The sequence below is a fragment of the Ranitomeya variabilis genome, chromosome 2 (assembly GCF_051348905.1).
Source record: "Ranitomeya variabilis isolate aRanVar5 chromosome 2, aRanVar5.hap1, whole genome shotgun sequence".
NCBI lineage: Eukaryota > Metazoa > Chordata > Amphibia > Anura > Dendrobatidae > Ranitomeya > Ranitomeya variabilis.
Window position 1 is genome coordinate 34,266,083 of NC_135233.1, and position 27,637 is coordinate 34,293,719.

Consider the following 27,637-nt stretch of genomic DNA (forward strand, 5'->3'; position numbering starts at 1 on the left):
GGAGGAGGTGAGCTGTGACATCACCTATTGTGAATGGTGGATCCTGTGTTATTTACTGTATATAGAGGTGTTATCAGTCATTGTACAGGAGGAGGTGAGCTGTGACATCACCTATTGTGAATGGTGGATCCTGTGTTATCTACTGTATATAGAGGTGTTATCAGTCATTGTACAGGAGGAGGAGGTGAGCTGTGACATCACCTACTGTGAATGGTGGGTCCTGTGTTATCTACTGTATATAGAGGTGTTATCAGTCATTGTACTGGAGGAGGAGGTGAGCTGTGACATCACCTACTGTGAATGGTGGGTCCTGTATTATCTACTGTATATAGAGGTGTTATCAGTCATTGTACAGGAGGAGGAGGTGAGCTGTGACATCATCTATTGTGAATGGTGGATCCTGTGTTATCTACTGTATATAGAGGTGTTATCAGTCATTGTACAGGAGGAGAGGAGGTGAGCTGTGACATCACCTATTGTGAATGGTGGATCCTGTGTTATCTACTGTATATAGAGGTGTTATCAGTCGTTGTACAGGAGAGGGAGGAGGTGAGCTGTGACATCACCTATTGTGAGTGGTGGATCCTGCTATCTACTGTATATAGAGGTTATATCTGTCATTGTACAGGAGGAGAAGGAGGTGAGCTGTGACATCACCTATTGTGAATGGTGGGTCCTGTGTTATCTACTGTATATACAGCTATCATCAGTCATTGTACAGGAGGAGAAGGTGAGCTGTGACATCACCTATTGTGAATGATGGATCCTGTTATATGCTGTATATAGAGGTGTTATCAGTCATTGTACAGGAGGAGGAGAAGGAGGTGAGCTGTGACATCACCTATTGTGAATGGTGGATCCTGTGTTATCTACTGTATATACAGCTATCATCAGTCATTGTACAGGAGGAGAAGGTGAGCTGTGACATCACCTATTGTGAATGATGGATCCTGTTATATGCTGTATATAGAGGTGTTATCAGTCATTGTACAGGAGGAGGAGAAGGAGGTGAGCTGTGACATCACCTATTGTGAATGGTGGGTCCTGTGTTATCTACTGTATATACAGCTATCAGTCATTGTACAGGAGGAGAAGGTGAGCTGTGACATCACCTATTGTGAATGATGGATCCTGTTATATGCTGTATATAGAGGTGTTATCAGTCATTGTACAGGAGGAGGAGGAGGAGGTGAGCTGTGACATCACCTATTGTGAATGGTGGATCCTGTGTAATCTACTGTATATAGAGGTGTTATCAGTCATTGAACAGGAGGAGTGGAAGTGAGCTGTAACAACGACTGCTGTGAATTGTGGAACCTACTGTATGTTATCTACTGTACATTCAATGTTAAAAATCTACACACCCTTGATAGGTTACCAGGTTTTTGTCAAGTAGAAAAATCATACCAAGAAGAATCATTTCAGAACTATTTCCACCTTTTATGTCTCACACAATCTTTCAATTTAGTTGTAAAATAAACTGAAATCTTTTTGAGTTTACAAGGAAAGATAAAGAACTACAATAATGAAGATGCATAAATAGTATATCCTCCATTCAACGAGGACACATTCTCAGGCTCAGAAGGATTTCTGCTATTCTGTGCTGCCGTCTCCCTGTAATATATAAAGTCCTCTTTATCCAGACGTCCTATCAATTGAAATGTGTTTACTATTTTAGGAGCCAGTACTGGAAATCAATGTCGCAGTCTAGTTTACAGCTATCTGATACATCTGAAGTGAAGGGAAAGGACGTACTCCTCTCTGCGTCTCGCCAGCATCTTTCTCATCTTAAGACATCTTAGGGCAGCGCGCAGTCCTGGTTTCTATCTTTTATTTTATGTGCATTGCTTAGATTTCTATTTTATGGTTTCTATTAGATTCTACCAATAACCTCATGATATAATATTCTATGTTATCGTGCAGGGTTAGTCCCGAAAAGGGAGCGACTCCATCTGCCCCATTATAGTGAATGGCTCTGCCGACGATCCCATCCACATCCACGTTTTTTCCCTGGATGATCTCATGAAACTGTAGCCTGAAAGTGAACGTAGCCTAAAAGTGGTGATCTTCATGAAATAATCTCTTGAAAGATCCAGTCCAGTCATAGCAGTTTTTTCTCTGTTTTTTTTCCTTCCATTTTTCTGCCCATAAAGTTAATGGGGTCAATAAAATACTAAATCTATGGGCACAGAGGTTTTTTTTTAGTTTTAGTGGAAACCGCACCAGGAAATGAACCGCTATGGGGATTTTTTTGAGTTTTAAGTTTCCTAAAAAGCGGAATTGAAGAGTTTTTCAAGCGTTTTTGCAGAGTTTTTTTTTCCTTAAAGGGAACCTGACAGCTGAGTAATGCTGTCAACATGTATCCATCACTAGCCAGGTGTGCTTGGCTAGAATATTTCAATTGTTATTTTTCTTTTAGTGATTTTTCAGGTGTTTGTCGAAGCAGACTTTCCCCAAAAGACTCCTCAAAAACCTCTCTGTGCACTTGCCCTAATATTAGTAGCTGACACAGACAGGACAGGACCCCTGTGCAAGAATTATATATTTGCCCTTTGCAGTCTAAAAGCTCATCCTAATGCACAATTCCACCTGCTTGGGAGGTAGCGGTGGCCCCCTTACCTCTTGGGCCCCTGTCTCTTTGCATAGGTTGCACCAATAGTATGTGCGCCCCTGCCTAAAATTATTGTATAGTAATTATTTCCAATCTGTTCTGACCCTATTCCTATTTGAACATATGACTGAGGGTGGCAATGAGCAGACAAGAAAACAATTCTATATAAAAAAAAAATAATAAAAATCTGTAATGACAGTAACTTTCAGTATCAAACGGGTAGTCCCACAATTAAACAGGGGATTTTCTACACTTCTCACTTGTCTGTTTCATTAAATGTTACAATAAACATGAAAAAGCAATGCATGCTGGGTGTAACCATTGCCCTGGACAAAGGGTTCTGCACATTGCCCTAGACACAGGGTTCTGCACATTGCCTTAGACACCGGGTGCTGCACATTGCTCTAGACAAAGGGTTCTGCACATTGCCCTAGACACAGGGTTCTGCACATTGCCTTAGACACCGGGTGCTGCACATTGCTCTAGACAAAGGGTTCTGCACATTGCCCTAGACACCGAGTTCTGCACATTGCCCTAGACAAAGGGTTCTGCACATTGCCTTAGACACCGGGTACTGCACATTGCTCTAGACAAAGGGTTCTGCACATTGCCTTAGACATCGGTTCTGCACATTGCCCTAGACAAAGGGTTCTGCACATTGCCTTAGACACCGAGTTCTGCACATTGCCCTAGACAAAGGGTTCTGCACATTGCCTTAGACATCGGTTCTGCACATTGCCCTAGACAAAGGGTTCTGCACATTGCCTTAGACACCGAGTTCTGCACATTGCCCTAGACAAAAGGGTTCTGCACATTGCCCTAGACAAAGGGTTCTGCACATTGCCTTAGACATCGGTTCTGCACATTGCCCTAGACAAAGGGTTCGGCACATTGCCTTAGACATCGGGTTCTGCACATTGCCCTAGACACAGGGTTCTGCACATTGCCTTAGACACCCGGTTCTGCACATTGACCTATACACAGGGTTCTGCACATTGCCTTAGACACCGGGTTCTGCACATTGCCCTAGACACAGGGTTCTGCACATTGCCTTAAACAACAGGTTCTGCACATTGCCCTAGACAAAGGGTTCTGCACATTGCCTTAGACAACAGGTTCTGCACATTGTCCTAGACAAAGGGTTCTGGACATTGCCCTAGACACAGGGTTCTTTGCCCTAGACAAAGGGTTCTGCACAGTCTGGTACTGACAGCATAGATTGTACAGTGTAAGAATATGTAACGACACGCCACCAACAGGTAAATTTACAGGAGGAATAATAGAGGAATGGTTATCTCAGCTCACTAAGGCTGCCGTCACACTAGCAGTGTTTGGTCAGTATTTTACATCAGTATCTGTAAGCCAAAACCAGGAGTGGAACAAATAGAGGAAAATTATAATAGAAACATATGCACCACTTCTGCATTTATCACCCACTCCTGGTTTTGGCTTACAAATACTGATGTAAAATACTGACCAAATAAGTAAGTGCACACGTTCAGGAATTGGCAGCCCTTTGGATGCAGCACATGTCGTCTGATTCCAAAGCAGTGCCGACTATTAAATGCAGGTGAATCCGCATGTGTTCACTGAACCGTGTGGAATCACCGCATCCAATACATTGTACGGTTGAAATTTCTCTTGCGGGCATTAGCGTCTCCAACAAGAGAAATTGACATGCTGCTGTCTGGAAAGATGTGCCACATGTCCATCTCCGCAGGAGAGTGCGGGCGTCTGTGCACACATAGTGGGCATAGGATTTCTTGAAATCCCATCCACTATGCTATAACATTTGGACGCTGCACAAGAACGCAGCGTCCAACCCGCAGCGGTTACCGATCGTGTGCACATAAACTATCGTAACACAAGACATGTCAGGAAAGGCCACAGGTGGTCTTTAAACAAAATATTTAACTGTATACTGCTGTTACAAACTTGTCATGGCGCCCCTTGGTGTTCCTTTGCTTCCTTACCACCATTAACCTAATACAGGTGCTTCTCAGAAAATTAGAATATCATCAATAAGTTAATTTATTTCAGTTGTTCAATACAAAAAGTGAAACTCATATATTATATACACCGTGTTCCAAATAATTATACAAATTGGATTTAAGTGTCATAAAGATTTATTTGTTTTGTTTTTCAAATGAACTCGTGGATGGTACTGTGTCTCAGGGCTCAATGGATCACTGAAATCAATCTTAAACACGTGATAATTAGTTTTCCAGGTGATTCTAATTAAAGGAAAACTACTTAAAAATGATGTTCCACATTATTAAGCAGGCCACAGTTTTCAAGAAATATGGGAAATAAAAAGGATCTCTCTGCTGCCGAAAAGCGTTAAATAGTGCAATGCCTTGGTCAAGGTATGAAAACATTAGATATTTCACGAAAACTTAAGCGTGATCATCGTACTGTGAAGAGATTTGTGACTGAAACAGAACACAGATAGAGTTCATGCAGATAAAGGCATAATGAGGAAGGTTTCTGCCAGACAAATTCATTGGATTAAGAGAGCAGCTGCCAAGATACCATTACAAAGCAGCAAACAGTTATTTAAAGCTGCTGGTGCCTCTGGAGTCCCTCGAACCTCAATGTGTAGGATCCTTAAAAGGCTTGCTGTGGTGCATAAACCTACTATTCGGCCACCCCTAAACAGTGTCCACAAGAAGACGGTTGAAGTGGGCCCAGACATACATGAAGACTAATTTCTAAACAGTCTTGTTTACTGATTAGTGTCGAGCAACCCTGGATGGTCCAGATGGATGGAGTAGTGGATGGTTGGTGGATGGCCTCCATGTCCCAACAAGGCTGCAACGTCAGCAAGGAGGTGGAGGAGTCACGTTTTGGGCTGGAATCATGGGGAAACAGCTGGTAGGGCCCTTTAAGGTTCCTGAAGGTGTGAAAATGACTTCTGCAAAGTATATAGAGTTTCTGACTGACAACTTTCTTCCATGGTATAAAAAGCAGAAACGTGCCTTCAGGAGCAAAATCATCTTCATGCTGACAATGCCCCATCTCATGCTGCAAAGAAAACCTCTGAGTCATTGGCTGCTATGGGCATAAAAGGAGATAAACTCATGGTGTGGCCACCATCTTCCCCTAACCTCAACCCTATAGAGAAGCTTTGGAGTATCATCAAGCAAAAGATCTATGAGGGTGGGAGGCCGTTCACATCAAAACAGCAGCTCTGGGAGGCTATTCTGACTTCATGCAAAGACATACAAGCAGAAACTCTCCAAAAACTCACAAGTTCAATGGATGCAAGAACTGTGAAGGTGATATCAAAGAAGGGTCCTATGGTAACATGTAACTTGGCCTGTTAGGAGGTTTTGGAGTTAAATAGCTTTTTTGTTCAGTGACTGTGACCTCCAAATTCCACAAATGAGCATTTTCAGTTCCTTAAAACATATCAAATGTTTAGAAATTCTACTGTGCCTAATAATTTGGAACAGTGCATTGTGAGTTTTTATTCATTTTGGAGATTATACTGTTATCATTGGGAGGTCTCTTCAATAAAATTCGATGTATACTCTAACGCAGAGGTCCCCAACGTTTCTGACCTTGAGAGCCACATTCAGCTCCTTCCCCCCTCACAATAGGTGCAACCAAAGCCCCATTATAGGTATAATGGTAACCAAAGCTTTTCCACAAAAATCAATCACCCCAAAGCAGTATACAAAGATCTAGGGGTTCCTACAATACCCCCTATTCAGTATTCGCCTATAAAGAATTCCCAAGACACTGTCACATCCAGGTTCAAACACCTCCTCTGACAGGTGTTGTCATCTTGTCTCCAGCGTACCGTACTTTAATAATCTCAAAACCCCTAAGACCAGTACATGTACAGTGGGGCAAAAAAGTATTTAGTCATTCAGCAATAGTGCAAGTTCCACCACTTAAAAAGATGAGAGGCGTCTGTAATTGACATCATAGGTAGACCTCAACTATGGGAGACAAACTGAGAAATAAAAATCCAGAAAATCACATTGTCTGTTTTTTTATCATTTTATTTGCATATTATGGTGGAAAATAAGTATTTGGTCAGAAACAAACAATCAAGATTTCTGGCTCTCACAGACCTGTAACTTCTTCTTTAAGAGTCTCCTCTTTCCTCCACTCATTACCTGTAGTAATGGCACCTGTTTAAACTTGTTATCAGTATAAAAAGACACCTGTGCACACCCTCAAACAGTCTGACTCCAAACTCCACTATGGTGAAGACCAAAGAGCTGTCAAAGGACACCAGAAACAAAATTGTAGCCCTGCACCAGGCTGGGAAGACTGAATCTGCAATAGCCAACCAGCTTGGAGTGAAGAAATCAACAGTAAGAGCAATAATTAGAAAATGGAAGACATTCAAGACCACTGATAATCTCCCTCGATCTGGGGCTCCACGCAAAATCCCACCCCGTGGGGTCAGAATGATCACAAGAACGGTGAGCAAAAATCCCAGAACCACGCGGGGGGACCTAGTGAATGAACTGCAGAGAGCTGGGACCAATGTAACAAGGCCTACCATAAGTAACACACTACGCCACCATGGACTCAGATCCTGCAGTGCCAGACGTGTCCCACTGCTTAAGCCAGTACATGTCCGGGCCCGTCTGAAGTTTGCTAGAGAGCATTTGGATGATCCAGAGGAGTTTTGGGAGAATATCCTATGGTCTGATCAAACCAAACTGGAACTGTTTGGTAGAAACACAACTTGTCGTGTTTGGAGGAAAAAGAATACTGAGTTGCATCCATCAAACACCATACCTACTGTAAAGCATGGTGGTGGAAACATCATGCTTTGGGGCTGTTTCTCTGCAAAGGGGCCAGGACGACTGATCCGGGTACATGAAAGAATGAATGGGGCCATGTTTCGTGAGATTTTGAGTGCAAACCTCCTTCCATCAGCAAGGGCATTGAAGATGAAACGTGGCTGGGTCTTTCAACATGACAATGATCCAAAGCACACCGCCAGGGCAACGAAGGAGTGGCTTCGTAAGAAGCATTTCAAGGTCCTGGAGTGGCCTAGCCAGTCTCCAGATCTCAACCCTATAGAAAACCTTTGGAGGGAGTTGAAAGTCCGTGTTGCCAAGCGAAAAGCCAAAAACATCACTGCTCTAGAGGAGATCTGCATGGAAGAATGGGCCAACATACCAACAACAGTGTGTGGCAACCTTGTGAAGACTTACAGAAAACGTTTGACCTCTGTCATTGCCAACAAAGGATATATTACAAAGTATTGAGATGAAATTTTGTTTCTGACCAAATACTTATTTTCCACCATAATATGCAAATAAAATGATAAAAAAACAGACAATGTGATTTTCTGGATTTTTTTTTCTCCGTTTGTCTCCCATAGTTGAGGTCCACCTATGATGTAAATTACAGACGCCTCTCATCTTTTTAAGTGGTGGAACTTGCACTATTGCTGAATGACTAAATACTTTTTTGCCCCACTGTACATACCTCCCAACTTTTGAAGACGGGAAAGAGGGACAAAGTTTGCGGCGCGCAACGTGCGCCACGGCATATTTTAGGCCACGCCTCTGACCACACCCATTCATAACTAGTCACACCCATATCCACGTTCCAACCACACCCACTTAGCACTGCTGATCACACTGTTTCATAAAGATTAATTATAAACAAAAAAATATGGGCACACAGTGCTCCATACTGTATAATGGCCACTCATGATGCTCCATACTGTATAATGGCCCCACATGATGCTCCGTACTGTATGATGGCCCCAAATGATGCTGCATAGAGTATACTGGCTCCACGTGATGCTCCATACAGTATAATGGGCCCACATGATGCTCCATACTGTATAATGGCTCCACATGATGCTCCATACTGTATAATGGCCACACAGTGCTCCATACTGTATAATGGCCACACATGATGCTCCATACTGTATAATGGCCACACATGATGCTCCATACTGTATAATGGCCACACATGATGCTCCATACTGTATAATGGCCGCACATGATGCTCCATACTGTATAATGGCCGCACATGATGCTCCATACTGTATAATGGCCGCACATGATGCTCCATACTGTATAATGGCCGCACATGATGCTCCATACTGTATAATGACCACACATGATGCTCCATACTGTATAATGGCCACACATGATGCTCCATACTGTATAATGGCCGCACATGATGCTCCATACTGTATAATGACCACACATGATGCTCCATACTGTATATTGGCCGCATATGATACTTCGTACCGTATAATGGCCACACATAGCTACTCCTACACACGCGGCTGCGCTCCGTACACTTTGCACACACGGCTCCGCTCCGTACACACGCGCCCCGCTCCATACACCTCGTACACACGCGGCTCCGCTCCGTACACCTCATACACACACTGCTCCGCGTCGTACACCTCATACACACACGGCTCCGCTCCATACACCTCATACACACACGGCTCCGCTCCATACACCTCATACACACACGGCTCTGCTCCATACACCTCATACACATTCAGCTCCACTCCATACACCTCGTACACATTCAGCTCCGCTCCTACACCTCGTACACACACGGCTCCGTTCCATACACCTCGTACACACACGGCTCCGTTCCATACACCTCGTACACACACGGCTCCGTTCCATACACCTCGTACACACACGGCTCCGCTCCATACACCTCGTACACACACGGCTCCGCTCCATACACCTCGTACACACACGGCTCCGCTCCATACACCTCGTACACACACGGCTCCGCTCCATACACCTCGTACACACATGGCTCCGCTCCATACACCTCGTACACACACGGCTCCGCTCCATACACCTCGTACACACACGGCTCCGCTCCATACACCTCATACACACACGGCTCCGCTCCATACACCTCGTACACATTCAGCTCCGCTCCATACACCTCGTACACACACGCTCCGCTCCGTACACCTCGTACACACACGGCTCTGCTCCGTACACCTCGTACACATTCAGCTCCGCTCCATACACCTCATACACATGGCTCCGCTCCGTACACCTCATACACACACAGCTCCACTCCGTACACCTCGTACACACATGGCTCTGCTACATCCACACTGTAAACACCTCCTGACCCCACACATAACAGGCAGCGCATCACCAGGGCACGTGCTTCTGTCCAGAGAAGGGGGTGTGTGAGCCCTCTGCCAGTGCTGCATGGCGCTCACCTGCGGGTGCCCTCACCAGGGCATGTGTTGCTTCCCTGGCAGTGATGGAGGGGCAGCGACAGCACAAAGCCTCATTAGGTGCAGATCAGTAAATCTGGAGACATTTCTCTGCACGGTGAGAACTAGTTTCCTTTGTTACAAGCAGAGCAACAAGCAGCCTGCTGCAGCACATGGCTACCGAGCACGCCCACTCCAGCTCATTATCCTGCTGACACCTACCTGGCACCGCACACACCGGGGGCATGAGGGTCGGTGTGCCTGCTCGTCCTGCACAACATCCAGCTCCTCGTCCTTCTCTTCCTCGCCACGTCCGTGTCCTGCAGATGACCCCGTGCCCAGCGCTGGCAGCGCCTCCTTCATGCCACAGGAAGCCCTAACAGTAAGACTCAGGAACATGGGGAAGGGGCGTGGCCTAACACAAGGGGGTGTGTGACGGCTAATTCTCCTGTGTTATTTGCGGGAGCAGAGTGTCCCGTGCAGGACAGCGGGGAAAAGCATCAAATGCGGGACAGTCCCGCACAATGAGGGACGGTTGGGAGCTATGGTATATGTGCATCCAGATCTGCTCTTCTGTACAGGGCTGCTCATAAAATTCACCATTTTGAGATGTGCTCTTCATACCTGTTTGCTAAAACTGGAGCTAATGCACCAAGCTGACAGGCAGCCGAGAGCCACAATTCATGGGACTGTGAGCCACATGTGGCTCCCGAGCTACAGGTTGGGGACCCCTGCTCTAACGGGTGATGACTTTTATTAGACTGACTGTCATTTGCACCGACCATTTTAGGAAAATCCGAGAAAAATGTCATTTGCATAATAATTTGGAACACGGTGTAGAGTCATTAAACACAGAGTGATCTATTTCAAGTGTTTATTTCTGTTAATGTTGATGATTATGGCTTACAGCCAATGAAAACCCAAAAGTAGTTGTCTCAGTAAATTAGAATACTTTATAACACCGGCTTGAAAAATGATTTTAAAATCCGAAATACCCTACTGAAATGTATGTTCAGTAAATGCACTCAATACTTGGTCGGGGCTCTTTTTGCATCAATTACTGCATCAATGCTGCGTGGCATGGAGGCAATCAGCCTGTGGCACTGCTGAGGGGTTATGGAAGCCCAGGTTGCTTTGATAGCAGCCTTCAGCTCGTCTGCATTGTTGGGTCTGGTGTCTCTTATCTTCCTCTTGATAATACTCCATAGATTCTTCATAGGGTTAAGGTCAGGTGAGTTTGCTGCCAATCAAGCACAGTGATACTGTTGTTTGTAAACCAGGTATTGGTACTTTTGGCAGTGTGGACAGGTGCCAAGTCCTGCTGGAGAATGACATATCCAACTCCAAAAAGCTTGTCCGCAGAGGGAAGCATGAAGTGTTCTAAAGTTTCCTGGTAGACGGCTGCGCTGACTTTGGTCTTGATAAAACACAGTGGACCTACACCAGCAGATGACATAGCTCCCCAAACCATCACTGATGGTGGAGACTTCACACTAGACCTTGAAAATCAAGACCCCAGAGTCTGGAGGAAGAGTGGAGAGGCCACCATCCAAGCTGCTGGAGGTCTAGTGTGAAGTAACAACAGTATCACTGTGCTTGATTGATATTCTACCTTTGTGAGATGCCCCTGTATATCTAGCTGTTGGTGCGCCAATTCTTATTGACCGGCTGCAAGAAAGCAAGAGGCTCTCTGCCAGCCGTGTACAAGAGAATCAGTGATGGGACCGATTTACGGAGAATGTGTGACCACCACCACTCAACACAGTAGGTGGGTGTTCTAAGAGAAAATCCAGAGGACACTAGGGGGCGCCACAGTAAGGATGAAGTAGAGCATTTTTTAGGGGGATGCTTACAATTGAGAAACGATAATTGTTTTTCCTTCCTAGGTGTAGAGCGCGGCATTGCTTTTCCATTATAGCGGAAGGCTCATCCCACAGAAAACAAAGAGGCCTTCTTGTGTATTTTCTCCCATTATAACAGAATAGGTATTAGTAATAATTCATATCAGGTCCTAGGGGAGATCAGGGCAGGGAGACTCTATCCATCAAGCCAGAAGCAGTGACAGAAGATGGCTCCCAATCCTGGACTTTGTTGTCAGAAAAGTAGACGAAATACGAGGTAGGAATTAAACTGAGCACATTGACGACCAGTCTCTTACTAAATTATGTATAAAACTCTTATGTATATGCACGTGTCTCCATGAACACCTTGTGCAGTGTAATACTATGGTGGACATGGCAACAGTCCCGATTTTGCCAGCACAGTCCCCTAAAATGTCACAAAAATGGTAGGCTTAGTAAAACCACACCCTGGTGTTTCTAGGTGTTTGGGGAATCTTCCGGGGTTGTGCTTAAATGTCCCCTCTTAAATTCATTGTAGTCCCCTCTTCCATTCTCAGCAGCCTCCTCTCTTCCATTCTCTGGAGTCCTCTCAGTCCCCTTCCCTCTTCCATTTTCAGTAGTCCCTTCAGTCCTCTCTTCCATTCTCTGTAGTCCCCTCCTCTCTTCCATACTCTGTAGTCCTCTCCTCTCTTCCATACTCTGTAGTCCCCTCCTCTCTTCCATACTCTGTAGTCCCCTCATCTCTTCCATACTCTGCAGTCCTCTCCTCTCTTCCATACTCTGTAGTCCTCTCCTCTCTTCCATACTCTGTAGTCCCCTCCTCTCTTCCATACTCTGTAGTCCGCTCATCTCTTCCCTACTCTGTAGTCCCCTCATCTCTTCCATACTCTGTAGTCCCCTCCTCTCTTCCATACTCTGTAGTCCTCTCCTCTCTTCCATACTCTGTAGTCCCCTCCTCTCTTCCATATTCTTCAGTCCTCTCCTCTCTTCCATACTCTGTAGTCCTCTCTCTCTTCCATACTCTGTAGTCCTCTCCTTTTTTCCATACTCTGTAGTCCCCTCTTCTCTTCCATACTCTGTAGTCCTCTCCTCTCTTCCATACTCTGTAGTCCCCTCCTCTCTTCCATTCTCTTTAGTCCCCTCTGTCCCCTCATCTCTTCCATTCTTTGTAGTCTCTTCAGTCCCCTTCCCTCTTCCATTTTCAGTAGTCCCCTCAGTCCTCTCTTTCATTCTCTGCAGTCCCCTCTTCCATTCTCTGCAGTCCCCTCTTCCATTCTCTGCAGTCCCCTTTCCATTCTCTGCAGTCCCCTCAGTCCCTTCTTCCATACACTATGGCTTATGAAGAGGACAGGGTGAAAGCTGTAATGGGCGGCATAGTTAGCAGTTACACCTAAGCCTGGATGTCTGTGAAGGCGGAAAGGAAGCTCAGCCTTATAAAAAGGAACAAGTATTATAGCACATAATGGGCGGCCCCCTGTTACATAAATGAAACAACATAAGGTTTGATTCTCGTCTGTACAATGGCTGCACAAAGCTCTTCATTAGAGTTATACACCCAAAACAAGATCTTGTCCGGTTACATTTGCACGTGGCAGGTGCAGGAGTAGTAACCGATATTTTGAATTGAGGAATGACACCAGGTTTGTGTCTGCACTCTGTAACCATGGAGACACATTGGTCCCCATTAAAGCTTTATACCTACAACGGAATTAGATTTTTATTCATTTATGGAAAAGTTGCTTTGTTTTCCTCTACATTTTGATGAATTTGAGCGATAAGAAAAAATTTGCAAACGTACCTTTTAAAAGGGTTTTATCATCTTGTAGTTTCGGCAGCTCCAGCGCCTCCTGGCTGTTTGCTAACTTAGGGGTTCGCTCCTGAAAATTGAAAGTTTAGCCTGCGGTATGGCAGTCCTAGCTGTCTTCTTAAAAGAGTTGTCCAGTCTCAGGATATAAGTCTGCTGCAGATTTGTAAATCCTCAAAGCGCACACACGTGCAGACTAGATTTGTCCGGCCTCGATCAATTCACTTGCATTGCACGTCTAGTCGGCATGTGCCGCAGGTATGCAAATCACAGACTTGGGGTCAGGTGCCTGCACGCTCTCAGAGGCCGACTCTGGAGGATCCTCACAGCTGGCAGCGTGCATGTTGTGAGGATTCACAAGTCTGCAGTCACAGAGAGTGACTGGAGACTTGTACCCTAAGGCCGGACAACCCCTTTAACCATGCTGCAAGCAGAGACTGAATCCAGCGATAAGAGGAGCACTTACAATATCTGCAGCAAAGAGCTTGTAAGCGCTGCACTCTTTGCCTAGGAGACCGCCCACCGCTGTTAAAACAGCAGAGGAGGCCAATTTTTGATTACAGGTAACGGAGATTATTTTTAATTACAGAAAATTAGCAGTGATGCTTTCTTTTACAAACCCTTTGCAGTTTTATCCAGTTATCAATAATAACTAAGAATAGACGATTCGGATTTGGCTTCTTTCTAATCTGAAATTCTCTAAATAAACTAAAAAAAAAACTTAATAAAATCACAAAGTCGGTGGTGGAGTTAAAGCGTCCGGCTGTCGGTTCAGTCCGCTACTCCTTTTTTTCCCCGTGACGGCTACTCTGTAGATTTTCCATTTTGCCCTCGTCTTGATCATGTAGGCATTAGTCTAGTTTACTTACATTATTAAAAGTAAATTCAGATCACAATTGACTTTTCATCTGTGTAACAAGAAGAGAGATATTTACCCTGACAGCCATTTCATTGTAGAAATTCATCTTCATAATAAAGTACGCCGTCTGCGGAGGAAGAGAAGAGGAGAAGGGTGGCTTAGGTCTCGGCCGGTGACGCTCACACACACGGGCACACACATACGCCACCTCTGATTTTTTTTTTTTTTTTTTAACATATAGCAGATAAGAAAAAAAAAAAGTCTATATGTAATATATAATTGAAAGCCGTATCAAACTTTGGGTATTGAGAAGACGGGACGGCTAATACATAATGCAGGCTTAACCAGAAAAAAAAAAGAAGAAGAAATCCATGGCAGTCAAAGTAGGCTCTAATGGAGATATATGATCATAAAACGCTCTCCGCTGAGTTTGATAATCAATGGGGCTCTACTGAGGATAAAATAACATTGCAGAAATATTCACAAGTCCTGGTGACACGTAGCATTGTATGATTTATTCACTCGGAGTTCTCTTACCCAAAACTCGCAGAAACATAAAAGGAATTCATATTTCAAGACGTCTGGTTTAATGAAAAATTCAAAGATAGGCTGTCTTCCGACGGAATCCTTCAAGGATATGTATGCGGCAATGAAGCAAAAATGAGTCTTCCAACCATCTGTACAAAATGTTATGTACTTAGCCGCCATGCGAGTAATCCTTGGGAATTTTGTTTCATTTAATATTCATTTTAACATCATAAAATCATAAATAATTAGTGTTATTTGAATTGCCTTAGCCCGATCCAAAGCAAATTGTCTGTGGAGAGCAGCAGGACTGGATTATTTATCAACAGTCTGGGCAATTAAGAAACAGTTGGCTGCAATATGTTATTTACAAATGAAGACAATGATGCCGTTCCCTCTCCGGTTCCCTTTATCCATTAGAGCCGGAGCTGCCTCCTTTCCTGGCGTTTAATGGCACATTTTGGAATAAAATGTGGCACCTGTGCAAATATATGTGTTTATATAAAGTGTCCCGCTCCCTAGAGAGCAGCTGTGAACTGAGGGTGCGCGAGACAGTAAGTGTTTCATTTCCCTACAGCACGCCCGCAGGCGAGATAAGGTATTACACTTCTCTATTAAAATCAGCTATCTGTATATGTATTACGGTACTTAATTTTTATTTTTTTCTTTCTTAGATTGAGGCCTGAATATGGAACCCGCTAACTACTAGATCTGTAACAGGATAATGAAATAAAAAGGATTTTCAATACCATGACTTTAAGGGCTCATGTAGATGTCTTATTTTTACACGTGCAAAAGAAACAAGACCGATTATTCTGATCAGAGTTTGATACAAGCGTCGTCCGTTTTTCTGGTGGAGACACTAAAAAGAAAAAAAAAAATTTTGTTCCTTCTCCATTCTGACAGTCCTTGAAAATCTTTCCGCACTCTGATGTCATCCGAACATGGTCCGATTTAATCACGGATCCATTGACTTGCATTGCTGACTTTGATCCAACCCTTGGATCAAAGTTGGACATGTCTCCACAATTGTCCGCGGATCTCACGGCATGTGAATGGTCCCACAGAATATCATAGGTACGAGTGCTAATCGTGAAAATCATGGATAGCCCTCGAACAAAAAAATCTGACATCTGAATGAGCCCTCAGACTGGTGCTGCACATTGGCTTTGGGAGCGAAACCTGTAGCTAAGTATCACTGCTACATCGCAGGCAATACCAGTGAATGTGGTCATCTTATGACCCCGAGGGTACTGCAATAAGCAAGTCACAAAAAGTCCAACCGTCTTGGATTTTTTAGTTATTTGCTTGTCGCATCTTGGTTGTGACCTCATTTACCGGTATTGTGCTGCCAAAGTTGTGTTGCAGCCAATGTTGCCGTGAAGCCTCAGCCTTAATCGCCTTTATGATGCGTCGCACAAATAGATTGGGAGTTTTCAATGGTTGGCAGTCCTGTACTGCTTAGTAGAATTGAGTAAAAATGTTGGCAAGACTCTTGTCCAGGGGAACTTTGGTGGTCCGTGGTCACCAGACAGGAGCCTTGACAACGTTCTTCTACGTGCCAACATCCCCAGCTATTTCAATTAGTTGGCCTGACGCAACTAAGTTGTGATGAGATGCAGACATGGTGTTGCGCTGGGGCGACTGATCAGAAGAGGGGCTTCCAGCAGGGCTCTGGTCTATTCAGGGGTGCAACTATAATAGGTGGATGGGTTGCAATTGACCTGAGTTAGTTGATGGCCCCATTGTCGAATGTGCATTGGGATCCACAAGATTCAAATTGCACCACTGGGTCATCAATGTGGCTACTAGACCAGGATCCTGTGTCCTCTTTGCTCCTCTCCATTACCTAGCAGTAAATTCTTGCCCATACTGGTCAGAAGCGCTAAGCATTTGCATATAAAGGCTGGAGGCACAACCAAAAAATAGAAAGCTCATCCATTTGCGAGACCACCTGCTTTTCCGACTTCATTCCTAGCGTTCAATTTCGGGCGGAAATGCGGAAACCCTCAATGACTCTTATTCGTCAGACTGATGGTGGAATATAAAATGACAACTGTACTTCTGACCTGGAAATATGCTCAGATCAGTTGTCACTTCCCTTCCCCCACTCAAAGGCACCTGAAACAAAACCTACTGTCTAGCAGAGGACAAGAATGAGTCTACGAGAAAGGTCTCTCGTGCACCGCCGGTGTTATATCATCCAAGACTGGATTTGCTCTTTAACTGAAGGTTACAATTCCCATAAATCTACCTAGGAGTTTTTCATTGTTTTTCCATTTTTCCCTATAATTATTATTATTAGCTATCTCTTTGCATTGATTTCATCCATCACGGAGCATAATCCTACAAACAGGCGTTATCGCTGGCGGGGAAGGGGCGCTATCATATCCATACTGTATCCGGATTTCCAGGAAATGAATGACTATCTAAACGAATGCGGCTCCCTGATCTATGTCCTCGTCTGGGAAAGTGATTGAGGGCTGGTTTGGATTTGGGTGCGCTCGTGGATAACGAGGGAATTATTTATGGGACGGATCAGGGGGCTTATTAAATGCGGGGACAGGTGATAAGCCTTGTTTACCAGGGAAAGTGATGAAGATAAACCAGTAAATACAGATCGTGCCGCCACTTTAAGAAAATGGCAATAATTGAGTGCAGACTTAAAAATAATCCCCCTTTTTCTCCCCGGGATGAGGCGAATCTGTATGTAAAAGGTAACAGTTAAGGAGACGCTGGCGTTTTGCATAGAACGGAGACCTGCGGAATAAATTCTAGCAGTCTGGCGATTATAATGTGATTAATGTTGTATTCTCTCCCCCCAGCAATATACAATGTGTTGTGTATTCATCTATTCAGAGATGTCCCTCTCTAGAAATCTTTAGAATCAGACGGAAGACTTATCTGTTTACACACACGCGTTTGATTAATGCACAGCCACTATGGTGACATTTCCGAGTGGACGCTTCACTCCATGTCCTGCTACCCGCTACATCTTAATGGTATGTTTTCCATCGTAGCTTCGCAGGAGCGCAGGGGGCCGACTGCGGAAATCCTCGAAACAATGTGCAAACATCCATTCATACATATCGACTCGTATACAAAATGCATCAAAAATACAGAACCCTCAGTGCTCTACCCTTATGGACTGTTCATTTCTGGACTCTACGCCCAGAGCACATGGAATGATATGGAGGCTGTCGCCACAAAGTGCAGCAGCAGTAATGTTGACACGACGTGCAGCAGCAATAATGTCACCACAGCGTGCAGCAGCAGTAATGTTAACACGACGTGCGGCAGCAGTAATGTCACCGCAGTGTGTAGCAGCAGAAATGTCGCAGCAGCGTGCAGAAGAATGATGCCACAGAGTGCAGCAGCAGTAATGTTGACACGACATTCAGCAGCAGTAATGTCGCAGCAGCGTGCAGAAGCAAGAACGATGCCACTGTGTGCAGCAGCAGTAATGAGTCTGAATTGTGCAGTAATGTTGCCATAGCATAGAGCAGCACTACTGTCGCCATAGAATGCAGCAGCAGCAATGTCACATAGCTTGCAGCTGCAGTAATGTCGTGCTGCAGTAATGCTGCCATAGCATGTAGCAGTAATGTCACCATGGTGTGCAGCAGTAATGTTGCCACAGCATGCAGCAGCAGTAATGTCGTTGCAGCGTGCAGCAGCAATAATGATACCACAACGGGCAGCAGCAGCAATGTTGCCATAGTATGCAGCAGCAGTAATGTCGCAGTGGCTGTAATGTTGCTGAATCGTGCAGCAGCAGTAATGTTCCCATAGCATGGAGCAGCAGTATTGTCACCATAAAATGCAGCAGCTGCAACATCACCATAGCGTGCAGCTACAGTAATGTTGTGCAGCATGCAGCAGCAGTAATGTTGCATAGCGTGCAGCTGCAGTAATGCTGCCATAGCGTGCAGCAGTAGTAATCTCACCATGGTGTGCAGCAGCAGTAATGTCGCTATAGCGTGCAGCAGCAGTAATGTCCAAAAGCCTGCAGCAGCAGTCATGTTGCCATGGTGTGCAGCAATAATGATGCCATTACATGCAGCAACAGTAATTTCGCTATAGGATGAAGCAGCAGTAATGTCACCATAGTGTGCAGCAGCAGTAATGTCGCTATAGCATTCAGCAGCAGTAAAGCTGCCATTAGATGCAGCAGCAGTAATGTTCCAAAGAGTGCAGCAGCAGTCATGTTGCCATGGTGTACAACAGTAATGTTGCCATTACATTCAGTAACAGTAATGTCGCTATAGCATGAAGCAGCAGTTAAGTAACCCCCGGATAAGGCACGAAGGGTCCGTAAGGAGGGGGCCATGACCGGGCAGGTTGCAAGTGACGGATGAGTTGGGGTTTGTGAGAAGGCAGGGGGACGGCAAGGGTAAGCCGGGAGGGAGGAAGTATTAGGGGATTAATTAAAGGGGAAATGACATAGGGGAAGTGACCTAGGACGGGGGGAGAGGGGGGGGCACGAGGGGGTTAAAAAGGATGCAGGGAGGAGCCGTGGCCCTCTTTCCCTCTCAGGACGGCCGGACATCAAGCTGGGCAGTTAGATGACACCGCGCAGGGGGATATATATTTTTGTTTTTACGGGTAACCTGGGTATGCACCTTAAGAAAGAGATGAAAGAAAAAATATGGAGGGAGGAGTATGTGGACATTTTCGCGCTTTTGCCTGTGGAGAGGTTGAGCACAAAAATAGAAAAGGATGGAGGGAAGAAAGAAGAGGAGAGATCAATTACGGTGGCGCATACGTTTTCAAATTGGTGGCATGCTTTCGTGATATTTGGTAGCATTATTGGGCAAAAGGCGCCAGAAAATTGCTCGCAATTGTTTTGTTACATGGACACCATTGGGGAGGCTTACAAGTCATATGGGGGTCAAGCTTGGCTGCGGTATGACGAACAGTTTCGTCAGCGCAAGGCCATGCGACCATCTATGAGATGGGATCAAAAAGATATTGGCCTGTGGCTTCAGATTATGTCTCAGAATCACAGACAGTGGATGCCCTTTCAGGGAGGGGCCGGGGGGGCCGGCCATACAGGGTACAGCGCAGGAAGCATGGCAGGGGGGAACTTCCAAGGTCGGGGCGGTAATCAAAAACGTGGGCTCTGCTGGCAATTCAACGAGGGACAGTGCAAATTCGGAACAGGTTGTAAATTTAGGCACACGTGTTCCAATTGTGGGGGATCGGCACATGGGGCCAATAGGTGTCCTAGGAAGTACAGTGGTAAGGTGGGAGGAGCCGGTTATGGTCAAGGGCAAAACACCAGTCAAGCTGCACGCGATGCTCCCTTATCTAAGTAGATACCCGGATAAGAAAAACGCGGACCTATTAATCAAAGGTTTCAAGGAAGGGTTTTCCATCCCTTCCCCGGTGCGCCAAACGCCACGGAAGCTGAGGAATCTCAGCTCGGCCTATCAGCACCCCGCAGTTGTAAAGCAGAAGCTTGAGAAAGAGGTGCGGATGGGCCGGATGGTGGGTCCGTTTTGTTTCCCACCCGTGTCGGACTTGGTGGTTTCTCCATTGGGCATTGTACCAAAGAAGGAACCAAACAAGTTCCGAATGATCCATCACCTGTCATACCCTCGTGGTAAGTCCGTCAATGACGGCATCGATCCTGAGTTATGTACGGTGCTATACGCATCATTTGATCGGGTGGTAGAGTGGGTGAGAAAATGCGGAAAGGGGGCGCTGATGGCAAAAACGGATGTGGAGGCTGCCTTTCGGCTACTGCCGGTACACCCGGAGAGTCAGCGATTGCTCGGGTGCTATTGGGAGGGAGAGGATTTCATAGACAGGTGTTTGCCAATGGGATGCTCTTTGTCATGTTCGTTGTTCGAAGCCTTTAGCACATTCCTGGAGTGGGTAGTGAAGGATATCACGGGATTGGGATCGTTGATCCACTACCTCGATGACTTTTGGTGTGTAGGTCCGGCACAATCAAAGGTGTGCGGTACCATCTTAAAGGGATTGCAGGGGGTTGCTAAGGAGTTCGGGGTGCCATTGGCTCCCGAAAAAACTGTCGGCCCAACGTCATGTATCTCATTTCTGGGAATCATGATCGACACGATAAGGTGGGAGTGTCGTCTCCCGGGGGAGAAGGTGGAAGCCCTAAAATTGGAAATAGGCAGGGCTAGGAGAGATAAAAAACTGAAGCTTCGGGAGGTGCAGTCTTTGCTGGGGAGTTTAAATTTCGCGTGTCGAGTCATGCCGATGGGTAGAATATTCACGAGGAGATTAGCGGCGGCAACGGCTGGCATTAAATCGCCGCATCATTATGTGCGATTGACGGCAGATAACAAAGCTGATCTGGCGGTTTGGGACACATTCTTAGAAAAATACAACGGGCTTTCCCTCTTGATGGAAGGGGGATGTTGTAATACGGATATTGAATTATACACGGATGCAGCGGGCAGTCATGGCTTTGGAGCTTACTGTCAGGGGCAGTGGTGCGCGGCAGCATGGCCAGAGGAGTGGGTGCGCTCAGGGCTGACAAAAAACATTGCATTACTGGAAATTTTCCCAATCCTGGTAGCGGTAACACTATGGGGACATCGGCTGAAAAACCGAAAAGTTAGGTTTAAGTGCGATAACATGGGGGTGGTCATGGCCATAAATAACATCACCGCGTCTTCGCCACCAGTAATTAGAGTGTTGAGGCAGTTGGTGTTGGAATGCCTAGTTATCAATGCTCATGTGACAGCATCTCATGTTCCGGGAGAATTTAACTCGGTCGCTGATGCGCTTTCTCGTTTTCAGTGGCAGCGGTTTCGGGCGTTGGCCCCTGAAGCGGAAGAAGAGGGCCTACCCTGCCCTCCCGGATTATGGAACGTGGCATCTGGGCGGCTGAACCGCTGATCAAGGCATCCGTAACAAGTAGCACGTGGGCGGCGTACGGACGGTCGTGGGGGCTGTGGGAACAATGGCTAGGCCGGGGGGACGAGGACATGTCAGAAGAGGAGCAGATTGGGGTGTTATTGATGGGAATTAGGCAGGCCACAGACAATAGTTGGTCAACGGCAAAAATGAGTCAACTAATTGCAGGATTAGCATTTGGGTTTAAACTTAGGAACAGAACCGATTTGACAAAGAGTTTCTTAGTCAGGCAGGCCTTAAAAGGTTACCGTAAGGGAAAGGTTAGAAAAGACAACAGGCGGCCCGTGTCTTTTGGCATGTTAGAAGTATTAGGAGAACAGTTAGAAGGGGTGTGCAGGACACAATTTGCGGTTGGCTTGTTTAGGTTGGCCTTTTCACTCGCATTCTTTGGAGCGATGAGGATAGGGGAGCTTGTAGCGCCAGGCAAGGCCATAGCGGGGGGCATTCTAGCCGAAGACGTTATGAAGACAAAAAGGGGATTGGAATTTTGGATTAGGAGGTCAAAGACGGACCAAAAGGGGAAAGGAAAAAGGGTGTTATTGGGAAAAGTGAGCGGTTCTATGATGTGTCCATGTAAGTGTTTCGGGATATTCTCGGCAGCCAGGCCGAAGCAGGGGGGACCGCTGCTATGTCACGAGGACGGGTCATATTTGTCCAGGTATCAATTTATTAAAGTATTCCGGATGTGTATGGTAAGGGCAGGTGGGAACCCTGGGAGATACACAGGTCATTCCTTCCGGATTGGGGCGGCAACGGAGGCCGCGGTGGGTGGGCTGAGCCCGGAAACAGTAAAGCGAATTGGCCGGTGGGAGTCGCGGCGGTACAGGTCTTACGTACGACCTCAAGGATATGAGGCGGCGATCCCCCCCCAGAATTAATACATCACACTGATTTCTTTTTGTTTGTTACAGGACAAGAACCCGATCGTGATTTGGATTCTAGGACATTCATACGTTTACTGGGGAGCACAGCGGGCTGACAGACGGACGGGCGGGAGACAGTTAGGTATGGCAAGGAATGGGGCGGTGATTAGGTGGTTGGGTTATCGGGGTTTAACATGGGGCCGGTTACTGCACGAGTTTTTCCGGGTGGTGAACCTCTATGGGGTCCCAGATATATTAGTGTTACACGCAGGAGGGAACGACTTGGGGGCTAGCTCGGGAAAAGGGCTGAGTGCCAAAATCAGAAAGGATATAAGGCAGCTGGGAATAGCATATCCAAACTTGAGGCTAGTGTGGTCAGACATGGTACCTAGAAAAAAGTGGCGAGGGGCACGGTCAGTGGGAAAGATTAACAAAACACGGATAAAAGTGAACAAGGAGGTATCTAAGTTCGTTTCACGGAACGGGGGGGTGACAATACGTCACGCAGGTCTGGACTCTATAGAAGGAAATTACTGGCTAGGGGACGGGGTGCATTTGAACACCGTGGGAACTGACTTATGGATTGAGGGCTTGGTTGGGGGGATACGGAAGGCCGCAGCAGGGTTGGTTGGTGGGGTCTCGAGCACTTGAAGGTCAAGCGCTCTCGGTGTGGCGTTGGTGGGTCCTCGAAGCTGGCAGAAAAGTACGGTAGAGGGGGGATTCTTGCACTGCGGGACCCCCCCCCCACTGCCATGGATAGTTACTTAGTTTGTGGTCTGGTGATACTTGCGCGATACCCAACGAGGTAGGTCGGGGTCACGTTATCGGGGGACCCAGAGGGCCACCCTGATGTTGGAGGTCAGGTGCGCGGTACCGATGGGTGGGTACCCGACGATGGAAGTCGGGTACAGGTTAACGGATGGAGGCAACCTCTTCCCTCAACTCATGATGCTTCTGAGCCTGGGGAAAAACGCGGCGGGAAGTAAGGCTGAGAGGGAAGAGGCAGTGCCGACGGAATAATCACCAGACCAGGAGCGGGTTAGCTTCGAGGGCCGCACCAAGGGTCCGTTCTTTATTAATATTAATAATAAATTGGCTGCTGTGGCCGTTATTATCCAAATTACTGATGTGGTGTGGTTATTCAAGAAAGGTGGGGGGAAGTCACGGGGAGTCAACCTTGCCAAGGTCATGCCACCATGGTGTGCAGCAGTAATGTTGCATAGCGGCACTAGCTATAACTGTGTATCACAGTTACCAGCTATAATCAATGTCTGGATAATAAGATTAGCTTCACACCGGGTGAAGACTTCTGTTTATTAACGAGGCCATGATATTGTCCCAGATCCATTAATGGTTTCAAAAGTTCCCTTTAAGGCTCAGGCTACAATGCAGCCAGAGCTGTGACACAGACCCCAGGGTACAGATTGCCGCAGCCACAACAAGACAGAAGAATGCAAGAGGCTATAGACACATTACAATCTGCAAGGTAACGCAGCAAAAATCCAACTGATCACAACTTTATGCAACTACCTTGTATCGGACATGATACCTAGTGGGACACAAAGCAGCCGCACTCACTAGGATCATGCTCCGATCTTTCCCCGGACGACCTGTGCTATGACTAATATTCCTATGAAGCACCAGCCCCATGTCTGCTTTAACAAATATCGGACTTGTAGCTATTAACTTTTAGATGTAACCGTGGGACCTTGCTGCAGATTCATTAACCATTTCCTGTGCATATTTTCAGCAGAAAAATAACAGGAAAGAAGAAATCATACATAACACATACAGCAACTGTACAGGACACGACGGAGAAGTCATACAGCAACTGTACAGGACACGATGAGGAAGTCATACAGCAACTGTACAGGACACGATGGAGAAGTCATACAGCAACTGTACAAAACACGATGGGGAAGTCATACAGCAACTGTACAGGACACGATGGAGAAGTCACACAGCAACTGTACAGGACATGATGGGGAAGTCATATAGCAACTGTACAGGACACGATGGGGAAGTCATACAGCAACTGTACAGGACACGATGGGGAACTCATACAGCAACTGTACAGGACACGATGGAGAAGTCATACAGCAACTGTACAGGACACGATGGAGAAGTCATACAGCAACTGTACAGGACACGATGGGGAAGTCATACAGCAGCTGTACAGGACACGATGGAGAAGTCATACAGCAACTGTACTGGACACGATGGAGAAGTCATGCAGCAACTGTACAGGACACGATGGGGAACTCATACAGCCACTGTACAGGACACGATGGGGAACTCATACAGCAACTGTACAGGACACGATGGGGAAGTCATACAGCAACTGTACAGGACACGATGGAGAAGTGATACAGCAACTGTACAGGACACGATGGAGAAGTCATACAGCAACTGTACAGGACACGATGGGGAACTCATACAGCCACTGTACAGGACACGATGGGGAAGTCATACAGCAACTGTACAGGACACGATGGAGAAGTCATACAGCAACTGTACAGGACACGATGGAGAAGTCAAACAGCAACTGCACAGGACACGATGGGGAACTCATACAGCAACTGTACAGGACACGATGGAGAAGTCATACAGCAACTGTACAGGACATGATGGGGAAGTCATACAGCAACTGTACAGGACACGATGGGGAAGTCATACAGCAACTGTACAGGACACGATGGGGAACTCATCCAGAACCTGTCCAGGACACGATGGGGAAGTCATACAGAAGTATGGGGAACTCATACAGAACCTGTACAGGACACGATGGAGAAGTCATACAGCAACTGTACAGGACACGATGGGGAAGTCATACAGCCACTGTACAAGACACGATGGAGAAGTCATGCAGCAACTGTACAAGACACGATGGAGAAGTCATACAGAACCTGTACAGGACACGGAGAACTCATACAGCAACTGTACAGGACACGATGGGGAAGTCATACAGCCACTGTACAAGACACGATGGAGAAGTCATACAGAACCTGTACAGGACAAGATGGAGAAGTCATACAGCAACTGTACAAGACATGATGGAGAAGTCATACAGCAACTGTACAGGACACGATGGGGAACTCATCCAGAACCTGCACAGGACACGATGGGGAACTCATCTAGAACCTGTACAGGACACGATGGAGTAGTCATACAGCAACTGTACAGGACACGATGGAGAAGTCATACAGCCACTGTACAAGACACGATGGGGAAGTCATACAGCAACTGTACAGGACAAGATGGAGAAGTCATACAGCAACTGTACAAGACATGATGGAGAAGTCATACAGCAACTGTACAGGACACGATGGGGAACTCATCCAGAACCTGCACAGGACACGATGGGGAACTCATCTAGAACCTGTACAGGACACGATGGAGTAGTCATACAGCAACTGTACAGGACACGATGGGGAACTCATACATCAACTGTACAGGACACGATGGAGAAGTCATACAGCAACTGTACAGGACACGATGAGGAACTCATACAGCAACTGTACAGGACACGATGGGGAACTCATCCAGAACCTGTCCAGGACACGATGGGGAAGTCATACAGAAGTATGGGGAACTCATACAGAACCTGTACAGGACACGATGGAGAAGTCATACAGCAACTGTACAGGACACGATGGGGAAGTCATACAGCCACTGTACAAGACACGATGGAGAAGTCATGCAGCAACTGTACAAGACACGATGGAGAAGTCATACAGAACCTGTACAGGACACGGAGAACTCATACAGCAACTGTACAGGACACGATGGGGAAGTCATACAGCCACTGTACAAGACACGATGGAGAAGTCATACAGAACCTGTACAGGACACGATGGAGAACTCATACACCAACTGTACAGGACACGATGGGGAAGTCATACAGAACCTGTACAGGACACGATGGGGAAGTCATACAGAACCTGTACAGGACACGATGGGGAAGTCATACAGCAACTGTACAGGACAAGATGGAGAAGTCATACAGCAACTGTACAAGACATGATGGAGAAGTCATACAGCAACTGTACAGGACACGATGGGGAACTCATCCAGAACCTGCACAGGACACGATGGGGAACTCATCTAGAACCTGTACAGGACACGATGGAGTAGTCATACAGCAACTGTACAGGACACGATGGGGAACTCATACAGCCACTGTACAGGACACGATGGGGAAGTCATACAGCAACTGTACAGGACACGATGGAGAAGTCATACAGCAACTGTACAGGACACGATGGAGAAGTCAAACAGCAACTGCACAGGACACGATGGGGAACTCATACAGCAACTGTACAGGACACGATGGGGAACTCATACATCAACTGTACAGGACACGATGGAGAAGTCATACAGCAACTGTACATGACACGATGAGGAACTCATACAGCAACTGTACAGGACACGATGGGGAACTCATCCAGAACCTGTCCAGGACACAATGGGGAAGTAATACAGAAGTATGGGGAACTCATACAGAACCTGTACAGGACACGATGGGGAAGTTACAGAGCAACTGTACAGGACACAATGGGGAAGTCATACAGCAACTGTACAGGACACGGTGGGGAACTCATCCAGAACCTGCACAGGACACGATGGGGAAGTCATACAGAAGTATGGGAAACTCATACAGCAACTGTACAGGACAATATGGGTAAGTCATACAGAAGTATGGGGACCACATACAGAACCTGTACAAGACACCACAGGAACTCATACAGCACCTGTACAGGACACCATGGGGAAGTCATCCAGAAGTATGGGGACCACATACAGCACCTATACAGGACAAAATGGGGAAGTCATACAGACTTATGGGGACCACATTCAGCACCTGTAAAGAACACGATGGGTAAGTCATAGAGAAGTATGGAGAACTCATACAGAACCTGTACAGAACACCATATACGTGCGATCTGTGTCACGGCTGAGGTTGTTCTTATTTGATTTTCGCTACTCCAGATTATTCTGGTTTTTTTTATATATATAATTATATAATTTAGTGCTTTTTTAATTACCAA

At 46.2% G+C, this 27,637-nt stretch overlaps 1 protein-coding gene and 1 long non-coding RNA gene across 2 annotated transcripts in view; one reads left to right on the forward strand and one right to left on the reverse strand.

Moving 5' to 3' along the window:
- Positions 1-27,637, reverse strand: part of SPATA17 (spermatogenesis associated 17) — a 273,405-nt gene that overhangs the window by 213,846 nt on the left and 31,922 nt on the right. The window contains exon 4 of the mRNA XM_077282262.1: positions 14,387-14,437. Coding sequence (XP_077138377.1) covers positions 14,387-14,437 — 51 coding nt within the window. The remainder of the gene's footprint in view (positions 1-14,386; positions 14,438-27,637) is intronic.
- On the forward strand, positions 3,805-15,517 carry LOC143804305 (uncharacterized). The gene is made up of 3 exons (XR_013221009.1): positions 3,805-3,870; positions 11,815-11,924; positions 15,256-15,517. It is a non-coding gene; the product is annotated as an uncharacterized LOC143804305 (long non-coding RNA).